Genomic DNA, 19,864 nt, shown 5'->3' with positions numbered 1-19,864 from the left:
TTTTTCAATTTAATTTCATTTTTTTTCATTGAGTTACAGTATAATCGATAGTAATTAGGGAATAAATAAATAATTATGAGATATACATATATATGTATATATATTTGAGTGATTGATTAATTATAATTGACTTACTAGGCAGGTGTGAATAAATAAAATTGACTTTAATTTAAATTGACGGGTGGCTTTCACGTCAATCTAAAGATTAACCGGAAAACATTTTCTGTATTTTCAAATAGAGTCTGCAAAGTTAAATTTATGAGTGAGTGATTTAAATAAATTCTGTATGCTATAGAAATGTTTTCCAATAATATTCAAATTATCTTTTCTACTAGGTATTTAATATAAAAATTTGAATAGGGGAGGGTGGGGCAGAGCGACCCCCCTGAAATTTTGACCAAAAAAAAAATTTTTTTTTTTTCGACTAATTACTATAAATCCGATATGTTTGCGCATTTTTACCCCTACGCATGACATTTGGGGCAAAATGGACAAGCCCAAAATTTTGAAAAAGTGATTTTTTCGTATTTTTATCGTCAAATTAAAAAAAAATTATTATAATTCCACATTTCTAGCCCTACGCATAACACCTGGGGCAAAATGGACCAGCCGAAACTTCCGAAAAAATTATTTTTTCACATTTTTCGGCCGTTTCTTTATGTAAGAGGCAAATTTGGTCACTAAAAATTTATAAAAATTAAATTTTTTTTTTTAGTTGATAAATTTTTGAAATAAAATAAAATTATAGAATTTATTTTTTTTTTTATTAAATAACAATTAGTAATTAAGGTAATCGAGAGTGAACGATTTTTTACGCTTTAAAAAATTTTTTTCGAGTAATATAAAACCAAAAATAGTTGTCAAGAGTAAGAAATACATTCTTAATGATGAAAACAATTTAAAAAAAAAAAAACGAAAAAAAAATTTTTTTATCACTTTTTGAAGGGGGGCCGCTCTGCCCCACAAAAAAAAAAAAATTTTTCAGAATTTTGGCAAAATGTCCATAAATTTGTTCGAAATAGGACAAAAGTAAAGTGATCATATGGTTGAAAGCCACAAAAAATAATAATTGGCTTAGGGGGGCCGCTCTGCCCCACCCTCCCCTATATACAAAGTGAAAACGAGTGAAAAGACTTTAAATAGTTACTTTTAGGAACTTGTGATACAAGTTCAAAAATTTTTTTGAATGCTTGGTACTTTTGTACTTGCAAATTTAGTCTCTATGAAGGGGTTTCAATACAGATAAAATTTACTAATAAGAGAGAGCCTAGCAATCGGGGTTGTGACGAAGGATTGACCGAAAATGATTGTAAAATTTAAGGTTTCCGGGCAATTTTTTTTTGAAAATTTCTTTTCATTTCCACCCTTATACTCTAGTCCAGATACAGTACCTACTTCGAATAATATGTAAATTATTATAGTGAACTTTCTTGAAACTATGTAAAAAAAAATTTTTGCATTTATTCAAAGATGCCTTATTTTTGGCAAAAAACAATATTTTTTTTTTTTTAATGGCAACTAAAATTTATTTTTATTTTCTTAAAATGAATGCAAGGAGAATTTATTATGAAAAATAATACAAATAACTTAGAATAATCATGCATTTTTTCGTCTGAATACAAATGGATTTAGTAATTTAAATAAAATATAAATACTAAGTACAGAAATACTTAAATATATCCATATTTATGGTTAATAAAAAAAAAACTATAATACACTTCGAAAAATAATCGTTCGTTTCACGATTGATGTGTGTGTAGGTCTAATTCATGCCTCCATAAGTCTAAGTAGGTTCAATTCAAGCCTTTGTAAGTCTACCCATACAAAGTCGCCGAGCTTCGAAATTTTCCCATAGATCAGCCAATGCCTGGTTTGCAATGATAGGTTAATAAATGGCTAACTGTACTGGCCCGTGCATCTTTGCTTATAAAAACGGCGCACAATTAACCGCCGTTCGTTGGCCAACGGTTTGATCGAGTGCTCTTGATTCCAAGCTTTGGCCGATGATTGATTGCCACGATTGGCCAATGCTTGCGACTACCATGCTTGGCATACCGTTATCATCCGATATTTAGCCGATCTTCGGCCGATGCTTGAAAATTGTCAGCCATTCACGACCCAGTAATGGGCCGATTCTTTTCTTTTGTATGGGTAAGTAGGTCTATTTCAAATTTTTACAATGAATATGTCCTAAAAAGTCTAATGTAGGTTTTCAATTCTCATTTAGGTTCAAACTATGCCTTAAATTTTAACTCGGGCAAGTTTACTGATCTCTAATATTAATATTAGTATTGATATAAAAATATATACATCAAACTTCCGCGTTATATTTTTCTATATTTCAACCAAATATTGAACTTTAGTATCATCAAGTTATGAAATAATTCAACGTGAGATAACACTTCTGATGAAATACAAAAGTTTTACAGTTCACACTACGAAATATATAGAGGATGATTTACAAGTATATGTAATAACAACAACCGTAATAACGACAAGTTATAAAACTTTCACAATTACATTATAAAGTGTCTGCAATATATTAATAGTTTCATCGGATACTCGACAGCTATATATATATTGAGTATAAAATAGATTATAACTGCAATTTGATGAACAAATATATCATTAAACTCAATGATCAAATTTGTTGCTTTCATTCTAAATCACGAACACTGAAAATGTTTTCGTGACATGAATCAAAGCAATTTAACAATTACATCGCTGAATGTAAATTGAAAAAAGAAAAAAAGGAATGATCTAAAGTAAGAAAAATAATAAAAGTAAAGCGTAAAATTGAAAGCTGAGTTAAACTGATTTTCAAATAAAATTGAATTAACAAAGAAACGTAAAATAAAAAGTAATGATTACAACTTAAATTTTTTTCTCTTATTCAATTCCCCTTTGACAACAGAGTATTTGAACTTCAACGAGTAGACTTATTGGCTCGGAAACTTGCCAAATCACTGTTTTACGTGACAACATAAAATATAATGTACGTATTAACCAATGACGAAAATGTTTTTACCGGGCTATTAGATCAAATTAAAATAGAAAATCATGCGTCACTCACATAATAAATATTCTAACAATAATATATAATTTGAAAATTTGTTTACTGACTAAACAAAGTATATATATTATTGTATTTAAAAATAAAATTCTTAAAATTTGGAGCAAGATGGCAAATAATTTATTGAATTAAAGAATTAATTCAGGAGCGAGTGTTTTAATTAATGAAATATTTATTCAATTCATTGCGTTGTTTCATACTCAAAAAAAATAATTTAGATGTAAAGAGATCTGATGTAGTCAATGCAGATTTAAATTTTTTCAAATTTTGAAATTCTACTGATAAAAAAAATTACTTGTGATAAATAAATATTTTCTTCGGTAGTTAATCAGTAAAAATTATTACATTATTGACTTAATATCTAATTGGAGAATAATTTTATTTGACAGAAGAAAATTTAAATTATTTACGCTGTGTCAAAAAAAAAAGATCATCACATTTCGAAGTAAGCCAATACTTCCCCGTACGAAAAAAGTATATATCCGGGATATATACGGGAAAACTGAATATATGTCTCATATATGCGGTATATATTCAGATTTGCCCGAATATATACGGATATGTACTTTTTCCGTGCGGGTCTTTGATTAAGAAAATGGTTTTGAGTGAAATCTTTAAATTATTGCACTAAAAATATATTCGATTGAAAATTTCCAAAAGCATAATTTCTTGTAAGTACACAGAGAGAAGTGTATAGTAAATATTCCTATGCAGCATAGTAATGGTTACATCACTCTATAGTTTGTACAAGCAGTCACATAAGAGTGTCGTGACACAAACTATAGAGTAATCTAACCCCTATATGCTGCATAGGAATATTTACATGACATTTCTCTCCGTGTAGAAAATGCAATATTTCTATGAGCTATTTTTTCAGTGTATAAATTATTTTATCGATCTACTCAGATTCATGTAGATCTTAAATTGCTAGGTTTCAAAATCTTTTTTTAAAATCTAAAATTTTGAATTTTTCTAATTTTCTCATTTTTTTAGAGTTTATTTAGCTAGATCTATATAAGTCTAAATATATATTATTAATGAAAAAATATGATTTATAGAGATCGAAGTCAAATACCCCGATGAAAAAAGATTTTATACAATTGTATAAAATTATATACAAAAAATGGCCCGATCCAATTGTATACAACTGTATAGAAATTGTATACAATTCTATACAAATTGTATACAAGTCTATATAATTATATACAATTCTATATAATTGCAATATATAGAATTGTATATAATTATATAGAATTGTATACAATTTGTAAAGAATTGTATACAATTTCTATACAAATTGTATACAATTGGATCGGGCCATTTTTTCTATCCAATTATATATAGTCTATATATAATTATATATAGTCCATATATAATTGATATATAATTCTATACAATTGTATAAAATCTTTTTTCATTGGGACAGAATTCATTTCTGTGTAAATCCAAATAATCTTCTACTCTTATATATTTTTAATTTTTTATAGAACAAATATATTTTTTCTATTTCCGGTTTCGCGTATTAATTCGTTAGCGTTTACCACCGAAAATTTAAAAATCAGCTAATACTCGACTGTCGATAAACTAGTCGGCAAATATTTAAGTTTTTAGCAACCGAAATTAATATAAATAAATATAAAAAAAGTATATTAAATAATCATTTAAAATGGACACAATAATTCACGAGAATACAAAGTTAAAAATTTATTAATAAAACTTGTCGTTGAACTCGTGAAACGCAACAATAATGACACGTGTATAAATATCTAATTCACAAACTTAGTCAATGTCTCATTTTAATTTTGTGTGACAAAGAGATTACAATTTGCGAATAATTTATGGGTAAAAAGAGACCAATGTACGAGTTGGCACCAAGATACATAGTCGTCCTTTATTAACAGTGAAAGCCAAACTGTTACAAATTTTAACTTCTCCGGTGTCATATTAAACGATTGCGAAAAATTTAAAACAAAGCGTCAGTGGCATGAACTATTTAATAACACAGAAAATAATTATAATTTCAGCAAAACACGACAATCCACGACAATATTAAAATATAAAAAACCAAGCAAATATTAAACTCGATACTTGATCTCAATAAAGCCATCATACATTTTCACTTAGCAGATACTCATAATAAAAATTTCAACATATTCTCGATAAATTTTCCCCAGATGGTAACAGTAGCAATATGAGCAAAGTAAAATGAGTATTGTATGCAACGACACAACAGCAACCACTCATAATAAGAAATGAGAAGAGATCCAAAACTTGGCACTGACTCTAGACCCCAGTTGTGCTGTGGCTGCCACGGAAATTTTCTAATTATAGAATCGGTTGGTTGGACTTGAACCAATCCTGACCTTCCCTGCTGCGTCATACGACCTAGAAAATGCATGTACCCTTTCATTTAAACAGACTATTAAATCTTATCTAATCAGCATCAGTCATATATAATTATCGTGAAATAAATCGTTGACTTATTTCTCCCTATTTTCCAATGACACATATAATCTTACAAAATAAAAGAGAACGACAACATAACAATAAACAGCAGCCAGTCAACCGAAAATAACATGTGTACTATCATCCACTTGTGTATGTGAATTGTCAGAGTTTTAAAAGGACAGGGTTGCAAGATGGCAGAGGTGGGTGATTGGGGGCGATCGATGAACCCCCGAGAAGACCCCGGAACGGAGAGACGTCGAGGGGGTGGCAAGAGAGTAGGAGGTCATCCAAGTCTACCTTGCCTACGTGCCTATTCCAATGTCGCTATATCAGACCCTTATATTACATTTCTTTCCCTTCCCTTCCTCTAATTTCCTTAAATTCATTCTCAATTCACAATACCAGCCCTCTTAAACTCTACTCCAACTTCCTTTTCTCCAACGGGGTTAACGACGGCCCTATTATCAGCTCAACATATTAAAAAGCACCCATCAATAATCCCGTCCAATCGATTAGCTTACAAGTCACCAATTCTTCAACAATCGACTTTAACTTTTTCTAATGTCACAGCTACTTAGTAATATATACTATTGATTGTCATCGATAAATTTATCAGTAGAATAACGTAACATGTAATACGTAATACACGGCAGTATTCTTAACTGTAAACTATAATGTTTAAGAAAATAGTTACTATATATATATATATATATATATATATATATATATATGTATGTATATATAGGAAACTTTAAAATAACAGTAGTATTGCTCTACTCGCGCAGAGTCAAATCGCATCGGTTTAGTTGTATATCGCGCGAAGCGAAGCAAAGTCAACGCCCTGGCAGGCAGCCTGACTATACGAACTCGGTGGTCGCTGCATTATGCAACCCCCGAGCAACCAATCGGGGTGCCCTCCACCTCCACTATGCCGCAATGTAACTACCACCGACATCTCATACTCACTACGACTACAATAACAACAACAACTGCTACAACTACTACTGATATTGTACTGATACGATTCTACTACCATTGCGAATACTACAAACACAAATATATAACCAGCACGAATGTTCGCGCACTGGCACGAGCACTATTCTAAGTTGAACCACCACACGGTTACAAGACAAATCGAAGGACGAGGGACAGGGCCGTATACTGGCTAAACCTACAAATACTATATAGCTATATTGAGTTATGTTATATTTTTCTGTTTATAGTTGAAGTACTGATTTATTAGTATTAGTGACGATAAGAGTTGACTCGGGGTGGGTTCACAATAAGGAAGTTCAGATTGAGATGATATCTGTGATGTGAATCGACCCGCTACCTTGCTTACGACAGTCTGACGAATGGCCAACCTACATGGACTTGTGAATTCATTCAAAAATATATATTGTAAAAAAAATGGTGTATGTCCACGCTAGCCCGGTGATAAGGTTATCGGTGTTAAATGTGGCCCCGAAAACGGTGTTAAAATATTAACGGTAGCGATGTTATAATTTTCCCGGGGTTAAAAGAAAGTAGTTTTATTTTTGAAGTATCAGAAGTCAAATTGGATTTCAAATACGAAAAAATTTTGTTGTTTCAAAACTTGAAGATACGACAGATTTACTAATTTACGGAGAAATCTAAAGAATATTTGTCCACAATTACATGTTAATGTTATTGCATAAAATCTGGGGAACAGATTTTTATGATTCGAGTCTTTTTGCAAACTAAATTAACGAGAAAAATAAAATTAAATTATCCATGATTGATTTATCATCTTTAAGTCAGTTATTACCACATTAAAAATAATTACAATATTGTTCCTACATATTTAATTTGATAAGTAACCACAAATTCATGCAATTTGTTTAGTTTGATAAAAGTGACTATCAAACAATATATGAATTCTAAGCTAATAACACCGAACGGTGTAAAGGACAACACTCACACCCTGTTAAGAGTACACTTGATGTTTCACACTAAGGACACCATGCAAAGTCCTCGGGGACCATTTTTACACAGAACATTATTTTGTAGATCTTGAAACATTTATGCTCACACCCTCATATTTCAATCGGAGCTGGACTCCGCATATACACCATTTTAACATCGGTTAGATAACACACTGCTAAATAGCATCACTACACCGGTGCACTGTAAAAACTTTTTGACTCGGTGTAGTGTAAATTAGTCGTTGTAAAAATTTTGGTATGAAAATTACACCAAATATTGTCAAATGAAGGCGGTGCAAATTAAAAATTTTTTCACGGTCAATCATTAAGAAAAACAAGGAAATGTTCAAAATACTATTAAATATCTCAATAAAATCAATTCTGTTGTTAATTTAGATGTTAAAAACGTTCAAAGATTTGCTGCTCATTAATCAAAATTATAACGAGACACGGAATGGTGTAAAAAAAAGTAGATCACACCGCGTTAAAATTCCACGGTTGAATTATTTACATCGAGGATTTTTTAAACCGTTATTTCACACTACACGGCCGTGTAAACCCATACAAAAAAAAAAGAATCGGCCCATTACTGGGTCGTCAATGGTTGCCAATTTTCAAGCATCGGCCGAAGATCGGCTAAATATCGAATGATAACAGTATGCCAAACATTGGCCAATCGTGGCAATCAATCATCGGCCAAAGCTTGGTATCAAGAGCACTCGATTAAACCGTTGGCCAACGAACGGCGGTTAATTGTGCGCCGTTTTTATAAGCAAACAGACGGCTGCCATTGATTCACCATGCATGGGCTAGTATAGTTAGCCATTTATTGGCCAATCATTGCAAACCAGGCATCGGCCGATCTATGGGAAAATTTCGAAGCTCGGCGACTTTGTATGGGCAGTTCTCAGAGGCCATTTTCACACGAAAATTTTTGACTGTGTGTGAGTTTATTATAACACCGCACCAGTGTTAAAATAAGTCCATTTTACCACCGATTTTTTGTACCTACGGTCGATTTCAAATGCCCTGACTGCCGATTGCTCAAAAACTAAATGCTTATATTTTTATTAATTTTTAATTTTTTTTTTTACTGACAGCTAATTTAACTAAAATGATGATGATGAGGTGGTGGATAACTTAATGCATAAGTTATTAGGCACTTTAATAAGTCAAGTAGATAAGACACTCTTTAATATACTCAGCTGTTATATAAATTGCTTTGATATTCATTTATTATGACTATGAGTTAAAAAAGCTTTTTAGTAATTAAATTACATATTTTTTTAAGCTAACGATCGGGGTGTTGATTGATATTTATTTATCATTTAAACAATTTTATTTTATGATACTTTTAGGTGATGAAACAAAAAGTTTATTGCGAAATTATGTTTGAAAAATAAAATAGTAAATCTGAACTTTATGAAATATTTATAAATTCACTTGTAATAATAAATAATAAATAAATATGAAAGGTTTTTCGTTAAATTATTATGAAGCACGTACAATATAGTGTAAAACATATATTCACGTGGTACGGATTATTGTCACTCGTGTTAAGACACAGCCAACCTACTTAGCAATGACATAAGTAAAGACTCAAATATCTCTCGTATAAAAGTAATTCATATTGAATACAAATTGCCATCATGTTTCAATCTAAACACACTATTCGTGGCTCGAAATATAAATATTCACACACTTATATTTATATATAGTAGTAGAACCTGGGGCAAAATGAGACACCATTTTTTTAACAACAAAAATTTTTTTTTTGTAAACAAGAATTCGGATTGAAAATGGATTTTATTTTCATCCGAATTCACTCTGTCACTCGGAATTCCGAGTTTAAGGGAAATTACTGCGCATATTTCGTAAATAGGGATTTTTTTTAGCAGAGTGATATAAATTTTAATCATTCGCATTAACTCCGAATTGGAGTTTTAATGTTAAAATTAATTTCCCTTCGGAATAAATTTCACTCCGAGGATTAAATATTTAAAAAATTATCTGCTCCATATTTACTTCAGATTTAATCCGCATTTACTCCACAAATTTTTTTACAGTATGAGGAAAATTGATCAGCTTGAGCATGCGGTTATTTTAAAATTTTCAATGGAAAAAAATTATTTTCAAATATTTACTATTTAAATTTTTTTATTGGAAACTAGAAAAAATCGACTCTGAGGTAAAATGGGCCACTATTGTAAGAAAAAATTTTTCTTAGTAGAAATTAAAAAATAGCTAAACTATCGGGGGTGACCAACTTACCCCAATATTTTTTACAAATCGTAATAAAATATTTTTAAACAAAATACCATTTTCTTTATTTAAAAAAGAGTGTCAACACGGAAAAAAAATATTAGTAAATAATACTCAGATTTTCATCAACAGTGCGCCTAGACCGAATCTTAATAAATATTATGGAGTAGAACGTAAGAAATTAATAACAGATGCATTTTTTTGACAAGTGTCTTGTAGTTTTTTAAGGTTTAAGTAGTAATTTTAAATAGTCGCAGTATATTTCAACGATTAACTGTTAATTATAGCAGTTTAAACATTCAAATCATAATTTTACTGATTGAAACGACATTAGTTATTGAACATAACATAAATAATTAGAAGTTGAACTACAATTATTCACGGAAAAAAATGAACTATATAAATTTTTTCGTTTATGATTCAAACGTGAATAATTACAAGATAAGTATGAAAATTTATTGTCTATGTAAGAAAAATTACTATTTGAACTTCAAAAATCGTAACTGATACTTAGAAAATTGACGACACGTATTAAAAAATTTAATATTTGAATGTTAAAATTCCCCATATTGACACCCGGGTTTCGGGTTATAATTTCAAATACTCATTTTTAAAGTTATTTTTTTTCCGTGTTGTCAATCTTTTTTTTCCGTAAAGAAAATATAAAAATTAAAATCTTTCGTTACACTTTTACTCTCAATAATATGGCAACAATTTTATCTGGTAAAATGAAAATGTCCCTCACCCCTAATTATATATAAAGTAAACAGACCAACAGACATTTTCAGACTATAATATTTAGTATTAAAAAAAAAAAAATGTTGAGGCTTTTCGCGTGTAATTTAGCGCCAAGGGTTGAGGCAGGCCTCAAAGGTACCCCCAAGGAATACAGGAAGAGGCACTTGAGCCGCAAGTGGTCGCTAACAAGTACCTTTAAGACTAATGAAAAGAAAGAGAGGGAATAACTAACGCAAGATGTTACATGTTGAGGTTTATGAGACAAGTATAGTAATATAATGAAGAACGAGAGTAAGTGGAAGGTGAATGTTGAGTATACACCAAATGAGGGTGTAGTGTTGGTGAACAAAATAACAAAATAAAGGAAAAAAAAGAAAAAAAAAATAGCCGAGACGTGTGCGCGCACGGCCGAGCACATGGTCGAAGCACCAGCCGTGACAGCAGCTGTCATACCTAATACACGAGCATCACTGTGCACTATACTATTCTTATGGGTTTTCTTCCCTACTCATACCTTGCAGCCTACAGCCTTATACCCTACTCACTTTCGCTCTTTCTACTACACTATATATCTTCACCTACTCCACTCGATTCATATATCCTCAGTGGCTTGGAAAAATACTCTTGTCTGAGAATCTACCCACTGTAGACGATGTAGACTGATAGATAGATATATATGTAGTAGACTGCTAGACATAACCGCAGGTACATATTTTTATTTTTTATTTTTTATCTTTCAGAAAGAGAAATAAAAAAATCGCTACCTGGTTTTCTTATGATTATATATATATAGAAAAATAAGTATCGTGATTTATGGGGTGTTACTAATATGAGATACTTAATAATGGTCAGTTGTTAAAGATGAAGCTTAGGTAAATAAAGAAATAATGATGTGAATGTTGTACTTTTTAGGTGTGGATTTTATTTTTTATTTATTATTTGATGAAATATTTTTAGTTGACTCTATTAGGTAACGAAATGTATGTCAGATTTTAGGTCGTTTTGAATTTTTTGTAACTCGAAATTAGGGTCACAATAATTTTCCTCATTTTTGAAAAGTTTTCTGATGAGAAATGGAGTTAAAATATTGATGGCAAATACTTGCTCTAAATTTAAAAAAAAATGTATGCTCTCTTTTTGAAAGATCTTTCAATTTCTAAGTCATGTATTTGGATGTATTTTCGGTTGCGTAACAGTTCAACCAAAGACAAAATAACCGCCTTTTTATCATGGTTTTTGAGTGTGTTTCGTTGGTTATTTTGTCGCGGTTATTTAAGCGTGACATCGTATTTTCAGACAAAGATATTTATTTTCAAAGTTTAAATCTGTTATAAAAATTTTCTGTGGAAAAATAAAATTATTTTGAAAAAGATGAACTTGCACTCTTGATAAAAATGAAATTGGTCATTAATACAATTTTTAGTCAATTTATTATTGATAAATCTAAAATTTATGAAAAACAATATGAAAATTTTTTCAGATATGAAAAATTATTAAACTCATATTTTAAGTGAACAATTTTAAGTTTTTTATTTTGAAAATTTGGAGCGTACTGACGGAGACTTTTTTATTTAATATTAATTAAAATGTTTTTGAATGAAACATAAATTTCAAAAACAAAATAAATAATTGCCTCCACTGTAAATAAAATTGTTATCAAATTTAAAAACTCAATAGTAATTTTAAAAAATTATTTTGAATATCCAAAATATATATTTTGAATTTAATGAAATTATTTATAAATTTTCAAAATTCCTGATTTCGCGGGTAATGAATAAAAAATTAAAGATATATATAATGAACTTTTATTCTTATGATAAAAAATAAAATTTTTAAAACTAGTTTTCTATATTCGTAAAATAAAAATAATTTTTTTTAAATTTGAATGTTAGTTACATTTAATTAAAAATATATCTATTAACATAAGATATAATTTAACATCATGCAATAACATATATGGTGTTCCCGCCTTATAATAACCAGAATAACGGATGACGCAAGATTTAATTTATGAGAATTTACAGTTAATGAGTAAAATATATATAAATTTATATCTGCAATAAATTTGTTACAATTAATAGGCTAATAAATTTAAAATAAATAAATGAAATATCACACGTTAATTAATTTAAAACGTACTGGTCTTTTCACATCGCATTGATTCAATATCTTTATCTTGGATAAATATTCACAGATTGAATATTTGAATTTTTCTTATCATGTATGTATACATTATACAATGTAACCATTTATATTATCGTACATATATGTATATATACTTATATCTTTTGCTTTTTCCATATGAATGAGCATCTCTTATCTTCATTTCCTTTTTGTCTTTCACCGCCATGATAAACTTTTCCATTGACAAAAAGGTGGTCGATACCGTAATATAAAGTTTAACCCTCGGCATGCCAGAAGATTGACTTTTACTTCTATGAGTCACGATTTACGTTTCAGGGTCTACGTTATATTTTTCAAGATACGCTAAAATTTTTCGAGTAAATTTACAACAAACAATTGATGATATGCATACAATTTACTCGTTTATAATTTCGTGTCTCTATATATATCCAGAAGAAAAATATAATCCGTTCTTTTGTGCTGTACTATAAAAAATCGAGAGTGAATTTGGAGTAAATATGGATTTTATTTCAATCCAAATCTACTTCGTCTCCGTCACTCGAAGTCAATCTTTTCGGAGTGGATTTCACTCTACGGAAGTTGAATAAAAAAAAAATCCATCCAATCCACATCTACTTCAGATTTAATCTGCGTTCATTTTGAAATTTTTTTGCAGGATGAACTCACGATAATTAAATTTATGTTAATCAGTAATTTTTACCATCGAATAAATTTTTAATTGAAGTAAAAAGAGAAATCACTAAATTTTTGGACTTTTTCTAGTTTCTTTTACCTCATAGTAAATTTACCTTAATTTTTTTTTTGTTATGTAATAGACAGCAAAGCAGCCTCTTAAAATTATGGGCACAAAACAAAACTAAAAATTACAATATGAGTGATAAAAAATTTTTCAAACGCAAAAGTGTAAAAATTTCAGTATTGTAAAATTTAATTGTTTTATATCAGTAAATTTTAACACCATTATTAACCCGTATTTTGGTGTCATCACACATGTCGCGATACAAATTCTTGATTTGAATTTTCACGCACACGGTTTATATTTCTTTTGATAAAACAATTCAATAGGACGCATTCGAAAAATCTATTTAACATTCTTTGTATAAATAAAAAAAAAAATCCCTCAGTTTTTTTTTGAATCACATTTGAATACGTACTTATTTTTTATACATTTTTTTTATTCGCTTTAGATTTCTTTCTTAGAATTAAAAAAAAAATCAAACGCGAAGGATTTAAAAAAGAGCCCCGCTGTGATAGAATGAAGGGTTTAAATTCATTTTGATCGAATGATCTCGAAGAGGCGCCAGCAGACAAAGAATTTTTTTTTTTTTTTTTTTTTATAAATATTTTAAAAATGCACTTCTATCCCGGCGCCTCTCAATTCATTTACCACAACTACAAGGTTAAATATATACTTAAATATTTTTTTTATAAGAATTAATTTATTCTAGCATTAAAATATAAAATTCATTCTTAGTACGGTCAAATGATCCTTTTTTCGAATTTTATTGTCAAATAAACTTAAAGTATAAGTTAGAAAAAGAAAAATGTGAGAAAAAATAAAACTGAATAAATTTTTAACAAAGGATAACAAGGGTGCGGTAATCCCCTTGAGGATAAAATCTGTTAAATTTCACGGGGTTTTTATAAAAAAAAACGACAAAAAAATCTAAGAAAGCATATATGCATGAAGAATATATACAAATGTATGTATATATATATTTCTTGATACATCCATAAATATATACATTTACAAATACGTATACATTGATATTATTGTAGTTTGCACGAAATATATTATTCGAAGACCGTGACGGAAATACATTCGATGGTGCGTGCTAGTTTGGGGAGTATGAATCCAAAGGGAGACCAGGGCACACGTCATTCCTCCCTAAAAAGACGGACATTGAACAGCCGAAGCTAAAGTAACCCCTAGAGACGCTAAAATATTCTTATATTATTAACATAAAAAAAGTTAAAATAAAAAAGTATGAAATGTAACTGAACGATTTGAAATTAAGACTGGAAAATTTTATCCACAATATATAAATACCAAAGTATGTAAGACTTTGATCACTTCCCGGATCAAAAATAAAACTTGATTCAGGCTCGCTTCATCTTATTTTTTTAGAAGTTATCGATTTTCCGAGAAGATCTTGAGTTTTTTGACTAAAATTAAATTTTTGTCAATTTTTAGAACTTTTTTCATCTTAGTTTCAATTCGTCTTCACTTCGAGCAAGACAGTCATCCACGTTATTTTTGATGCTGAACCAATTCGAAAAAAAATTGATTTGCCTTACTTTAGACTTGATCATTCAAGTCAATAGCAAGCAGGATTTTTTAGTGTAAAATGGTTTTTCATGTTTCACTTTAGTTTTAACTTTTTCGGCTTATAATTCGAGTCGAATGAGTTTAAAACAAGTCAATTTCGACTTGATTTCTTTGTCTTAAATTGTCACTACACTTTAAATCGAAGTGTTTAAATTTTAAACACCTAAGTATTTCATTGCCATTCAGATACATTGTACTCACTTTCTACACACTTGCGAAGTTTAGAAAGTGACTGCAATGTATTTAAATGGCAATTAAATACTCAGGTGTTTTAAATTAAAACACTTCGATTTGAGGTGCGAGTAAGTCAGTTAAGTCTAAACCAAGGCGAAAACTCAATCTATTTCAAATTTTCGTAAAAAAGAGTTGAATTTATCTTGTGAAAAACGGCTCGAAATTTCTACTTGGTAACCAAAGTCTAAATCAAGTTTTATTTCTGACCTGGGTTTCGATTTGCTGAACCAAATAGAAAAAAAAATTGATTCGCTTTACTTTAGACTTGATCAATCAAGTCAACAGCAAGCAGTATTTTTTAGTGTAAAATGTGTTTTTCATGTTTCATCTTAGTTTTGACTTTTTCGCCTTTTAATTTAAGTCAAATAAGTCAAAATTGACTTGATTTTGACTTTTCCGTCTTGAAATTTAAGTCAAATAAGTCTAAACCAAGTCAATTTCGACTTGATTTCGACTTTTTCGTCTTAAATCCTGACTAAGTAAGCCAGCTAAGTCTAAACCTCAGCGAAAACTCAATGAATTTCATACTTCCGTTAAAAAAAGTCGAGTTTGTCTCGTGAAAAACGGCTCGAAATTTCGGCTTGGTAAACCAAGTCTAAATAAAGTTTTATTTTTGACCCGGGTTAATAAAAACTTATATAAAAAGTAATAACGGTGATTGATAAATATTTAAAAAAACAAAGTCCTCAAAGCTAATGATGAAAAGATTAATTGGTTAAAATAATAAATAATAAAATTTATAATGATGAAAAAAATAATACGAACGTAACGTAAACCATGAAAAACGAATTTTAGTGGATCTTAGTATAAGAAGTGAAGAGAAGACTTAGTATAATGTCTAAATTTAAGAGTAGCATAGAATTGGGGAGAGCTACGGCCATCACCGCTCTTCGTCCCGTTGATCACACAGATTCGGCGTTGATATACATTCGCGTTGGGAGGTCTTAAATATATGAATACGAACAGTATATATATGACGATGCTTGCGACTAAAAAATATCTTTTGCTCTACGACGACTCTTACTTTTTATTTCTCACACCAGACAGGGAAATAAACAATTATAAATACATTTTAATGTTATGTGTCTCGTCCTCTGATCGCATCGCGAGTGTGTAATGGCCAACCACTTTTAACAAATAAAATTATAAATACTTTATAAAAAACTTATCTGAGTTTCAGTTTTACCAATAAAAAATCATTGGATTTATCATCAATAAAATTCATAGCAGATAGATATAAAAAATAAATAATAACAACAGAGTAGCCTTGACATAGGTTACAATATAACAATAGACATTTGCATTTTTTCGCGACAGTTAGCGGCATTAAAAAGACCTTCTATTGAGTAACTTACTGATGGTATAGTTCTAAGAATCAGTTGTCAGATCAATTGACCCAATAAATTCGATCAATAAATCGGGCCTGACCTTAAAGATACACTCGGCAGAATCCATTCAACTGATTTGCGGTGGCCAATTTTCTAATCATCATCATCTCGACTATTGTGTTTTGCAACTTTATTTATTTCGGTGCAACATACTTTTGTTTTATTTCATTAATTAATAATTAAAAGAAAATATTTTTGAAGTCAAACGTTTTCGGGAACCAAGTGAAGATTTTCTTCTGCCGAGAAGTTGTCTTGGCCAGAGATTTCTACTTTATTCGAGAAAATTGAAGTTGTAAAAAAAAATTTCTTTAATCAAGAATATTCACGTTCAGTGGAAATTTTTTTTTCTGTGTAGGAGCTGATGACAAGGACAACAATACGGTAACCAAGATACCGGTTGGATGCTGTGTAAAATATGCATATGTATATATTTTTTCTCAGCAATGTCTCTGCTGGTTTATCTGACGTGTAGATCTTGTCTCATCTCAGTGAGTTCAGTATCAGAAAACACAGATGAGACCAGACGCAGTATAAGAGAAGCGAATAAGAATAAATAAAATAGAGATATAGTGTGTAAGTGACATGAGTGAAAAGAGTGAAACGGTCCATCCGAGTATAGGTAGCGCGCGAAAAAATACACTCTTGGCACCCGGCATCGGCAGACGTAGGGATAAATAACATCGTTGACTACGTGGGCGCGGCTCGAAAGTGTCTGCGAGACACACGCTACGATATTTTGTCGGCGACGAGACTGCGTCCGTTACACCGACTTCTCGTACCACTAAATATATGTATATTAAATATATGGATGTTGAGAGTGAAGAAGTGCGATAAAAGAACAAGCCGAGCAAAAGACACGCACAGGCGGTACAATTGCCAATATATACTTTTTTATATTAGACCAGTACTGCTGGTTAAAGTTACTAAATTTATATCAATCTCCAGACAATAATAATAATTATTATTATTATCACTCCTTAGTATTTTTGAATGCGATATAGATATCAGATTTTAAATAATAATTATTTAAAAAAAACATAACGGTACCTGGTGGGAAGAAAAGTGCAAGGAAGGTTACGGCGATGGCAAAAAGAAGGAAGACGATGCCGTGATTCCGCGCCCTTCCGCGTTGTCGTCTTGCTTGTTGCAGTACTGTAGTTCTTGTATTATTATCAATATTATAATTTTTATCTTTACTTTTAATATTATTACTATTACTACTATTATTACTATTATTATAATTATTATTATTATTATTATTATTATTACTGCACTTTCTTAATCTACTGTTGGTTTTATTTAATTTTGAATTAATAAACTGCACATCAGCAGCGTCCTTGTCTCGTTGATCGTCATCGGGGGTTGGTAGCCGCCAAACAGTATCTCGGTCAGTGGCATCAAACCGAATTCGCTGAACACCACAAAATCCCGACTCAAAAGGTGATGTTGAAGACAGCAAAGGTGTCGTCGATGGTAATGACAATGGAGTGGTAATTGACGACAATGACGTAACGTATAGTTGATCTTTATTGTCAACCGGCGTTACCGGTTGACGATGACGAGTTCGACGCTGGTGGGTGCGTGCCCTCTGGGTAGGCGGGCCGATCATGGCCTGGACCGGGCCCAGCGGGAACTGGTCTCGTCAGCGTTTCCGATCAACACCGCCTGCTTCCTTACCAGCTAACTGCTCCTGTACCGATCTACGAGGCATCACCACGACTAACTGGCACACTTTTAACGTGCCTTTATTATTATTTATCCCTGTCTTTTCCTCCCTGCGATCACGTAACGATCGCTGGATAAAAGACAGAAGTCCAGTCAGAAATACTCCAATCACTTATTTTTCAATTATATTATTATCACTTTAAATTAATATAATTTATATATATTTAATATTTATGCATATATATATATATATATTAATATGCACTTGTGCGCGTGATTAGCCCTGTCGCGAACCGACAGTAAGACAGACGTCCCTTAGTTGACGTGAAGGAGATCCGACGTAGAGTAGGGAGGCCGCGACCGAGAGAAACCCTCTAACCGGGCCACGAACTGCGAACCACCTCAATGAAGGTAAAATAAAATTTAAAAAAAATATTAATAAAACCAAGTCACTTAATATATTTATATCTTGGTAGCAAACTTTTTCCTTTATTTCAAAAAATAAAAAAACTAATTTTACTAAATAATTCACTTCACTGTTTAAAATTAAAATAAATATTTATTGAAAATTATTTATCATATTTATTGTGAATTAATATCACTACTATTCACTCCGATTGCCTTGTGTCTGTCCACGCGGTCACCTGGAGTTTTCAACCCCCGCTCGCGAACCTCTCACAGCGCAGACTCAACTGTGTCAAACGTGTGATAGAGGGTACGTACATACAGTAGTGTAATGTGTTTTAATATTAAAACATTTTTAATTTAAAAAAAATAAAACTGAAAAATATAAATATATATATATAGCGCGTAAATATTATATATTTATATTACAAAACGTGTTTAAAATATAGTTCACGTTTAAATAACACCGACTATTTAACGCCGGTGGCACTGCACTTCCGTCGTTTCCACTCTTCGTAAGCTAAATGCAGTAGTAGTTTTTGCAGACGTCTTTGCTTTACTATTTGACGGGATCTCGTAAGTGATTGACAACTATCGCTATTTAATTTATCGTTATTGTTAATGTAATTATGATTATAATTGTTTAGTTGTTGCAATGAGGATGACAATTGTGTATAAATTATAATAATATTCCACAAAAGTTGACAATAGTAATAGTAATAATTTAAGTAGGTAAAGCCGACGACACGAGTCGGCACGTTAGTGTCCCGGTAGCTCGAAATTAACGCGGCCCGAAGCGGCATTGGCTGATAGTCGACGGGGAGTTCGTTGAAGACTGGCGCGGCGCTCTGACTACTGAGCTGAGGGCTCGCCAGCAGCGCGGCACACACGCACGTCGTACACGGGCGCCGGCCGTCAGCGCCGGACCTTTTGCCGCACGCGCGTCGCATTCGTGCCACCAGAAACGGCCAAGGTGCTAGTAGAAGTAGTAGCAGTAGTAGTAGTAGTAGTAGTAATAGTAGGAGTAGTAGCAATAGTAGTAGCAGTAGTGTGGTGGTGGTGCTGCTGTTGCTGGTGGTAATAGTGGTGATGATCGTGGTGGTGGCGGTGGTGGTGGTTGGTGGTGGAGTAGCAGCAACAGCAGCGCCAACAACGGCGTCGCGACGGCGGCTTCACGCGACACCCCGCGATTCCCCTTAAAGCCATCGTCCTGGCGAATCGATGCTCTGTG

The 19,864-nt window shown here is 31.4% G+C and overlaps 1 protein-coding gene across 6 annotated transcripts in view; it reads right to left on the bottom strand.

The window, feature by feature from the left end:
- Positions 1–19,661, bottom strand: part of LOC130678420 (protein kinase C-binding protein NELL1-like) — a 100,308-nt gene extending 80,647 nt beyond the window's left edge. For 3 of the 6 annotated variants that reach the window (XR_008991819.1, XM_057485598.1, XM_057485599.1), the window contains exon 1: positions 17,611–19,659. Coding sequence is in view for 5 of the 6 variants with exons in the window: in XM_057485598.1 (XP_057341581.1) it covers positions 17,611–18,172 (562 nt within the window). In the remaining variant the exon portion in view is untranslated. Of the gene's footprint in view, positions 1–17,610 lie in introns of all 6 variants that reach the window. The other 3 variants (XM_057485596.1, XM_057485597.1, XM_057485600.1) reach the window with 2 other exon arrangements.
- Positions 19,662–19,864: the final 203 nt, after the last annotated feature.

Source organism: Microplitis mediator, chromosome 2 (assembly GCF_029852145.1).
Source record: "Microplitis mediator isolate UGA2020A chromosome 2, iyMicMedi2.1, whole genome shotgun sequence".
Lineage (NCBI taxonomy): Eukaryota > Metazoa > Arthropoda > Insecta > Hymenoptera > Braconidae > Microplitis > Microplitis mediator.
The sequence above is the reverse complement of the archived record's forward strand: the minus strand, read 5'-3'. Positions and strand labels throughout refer to the sequence as shown.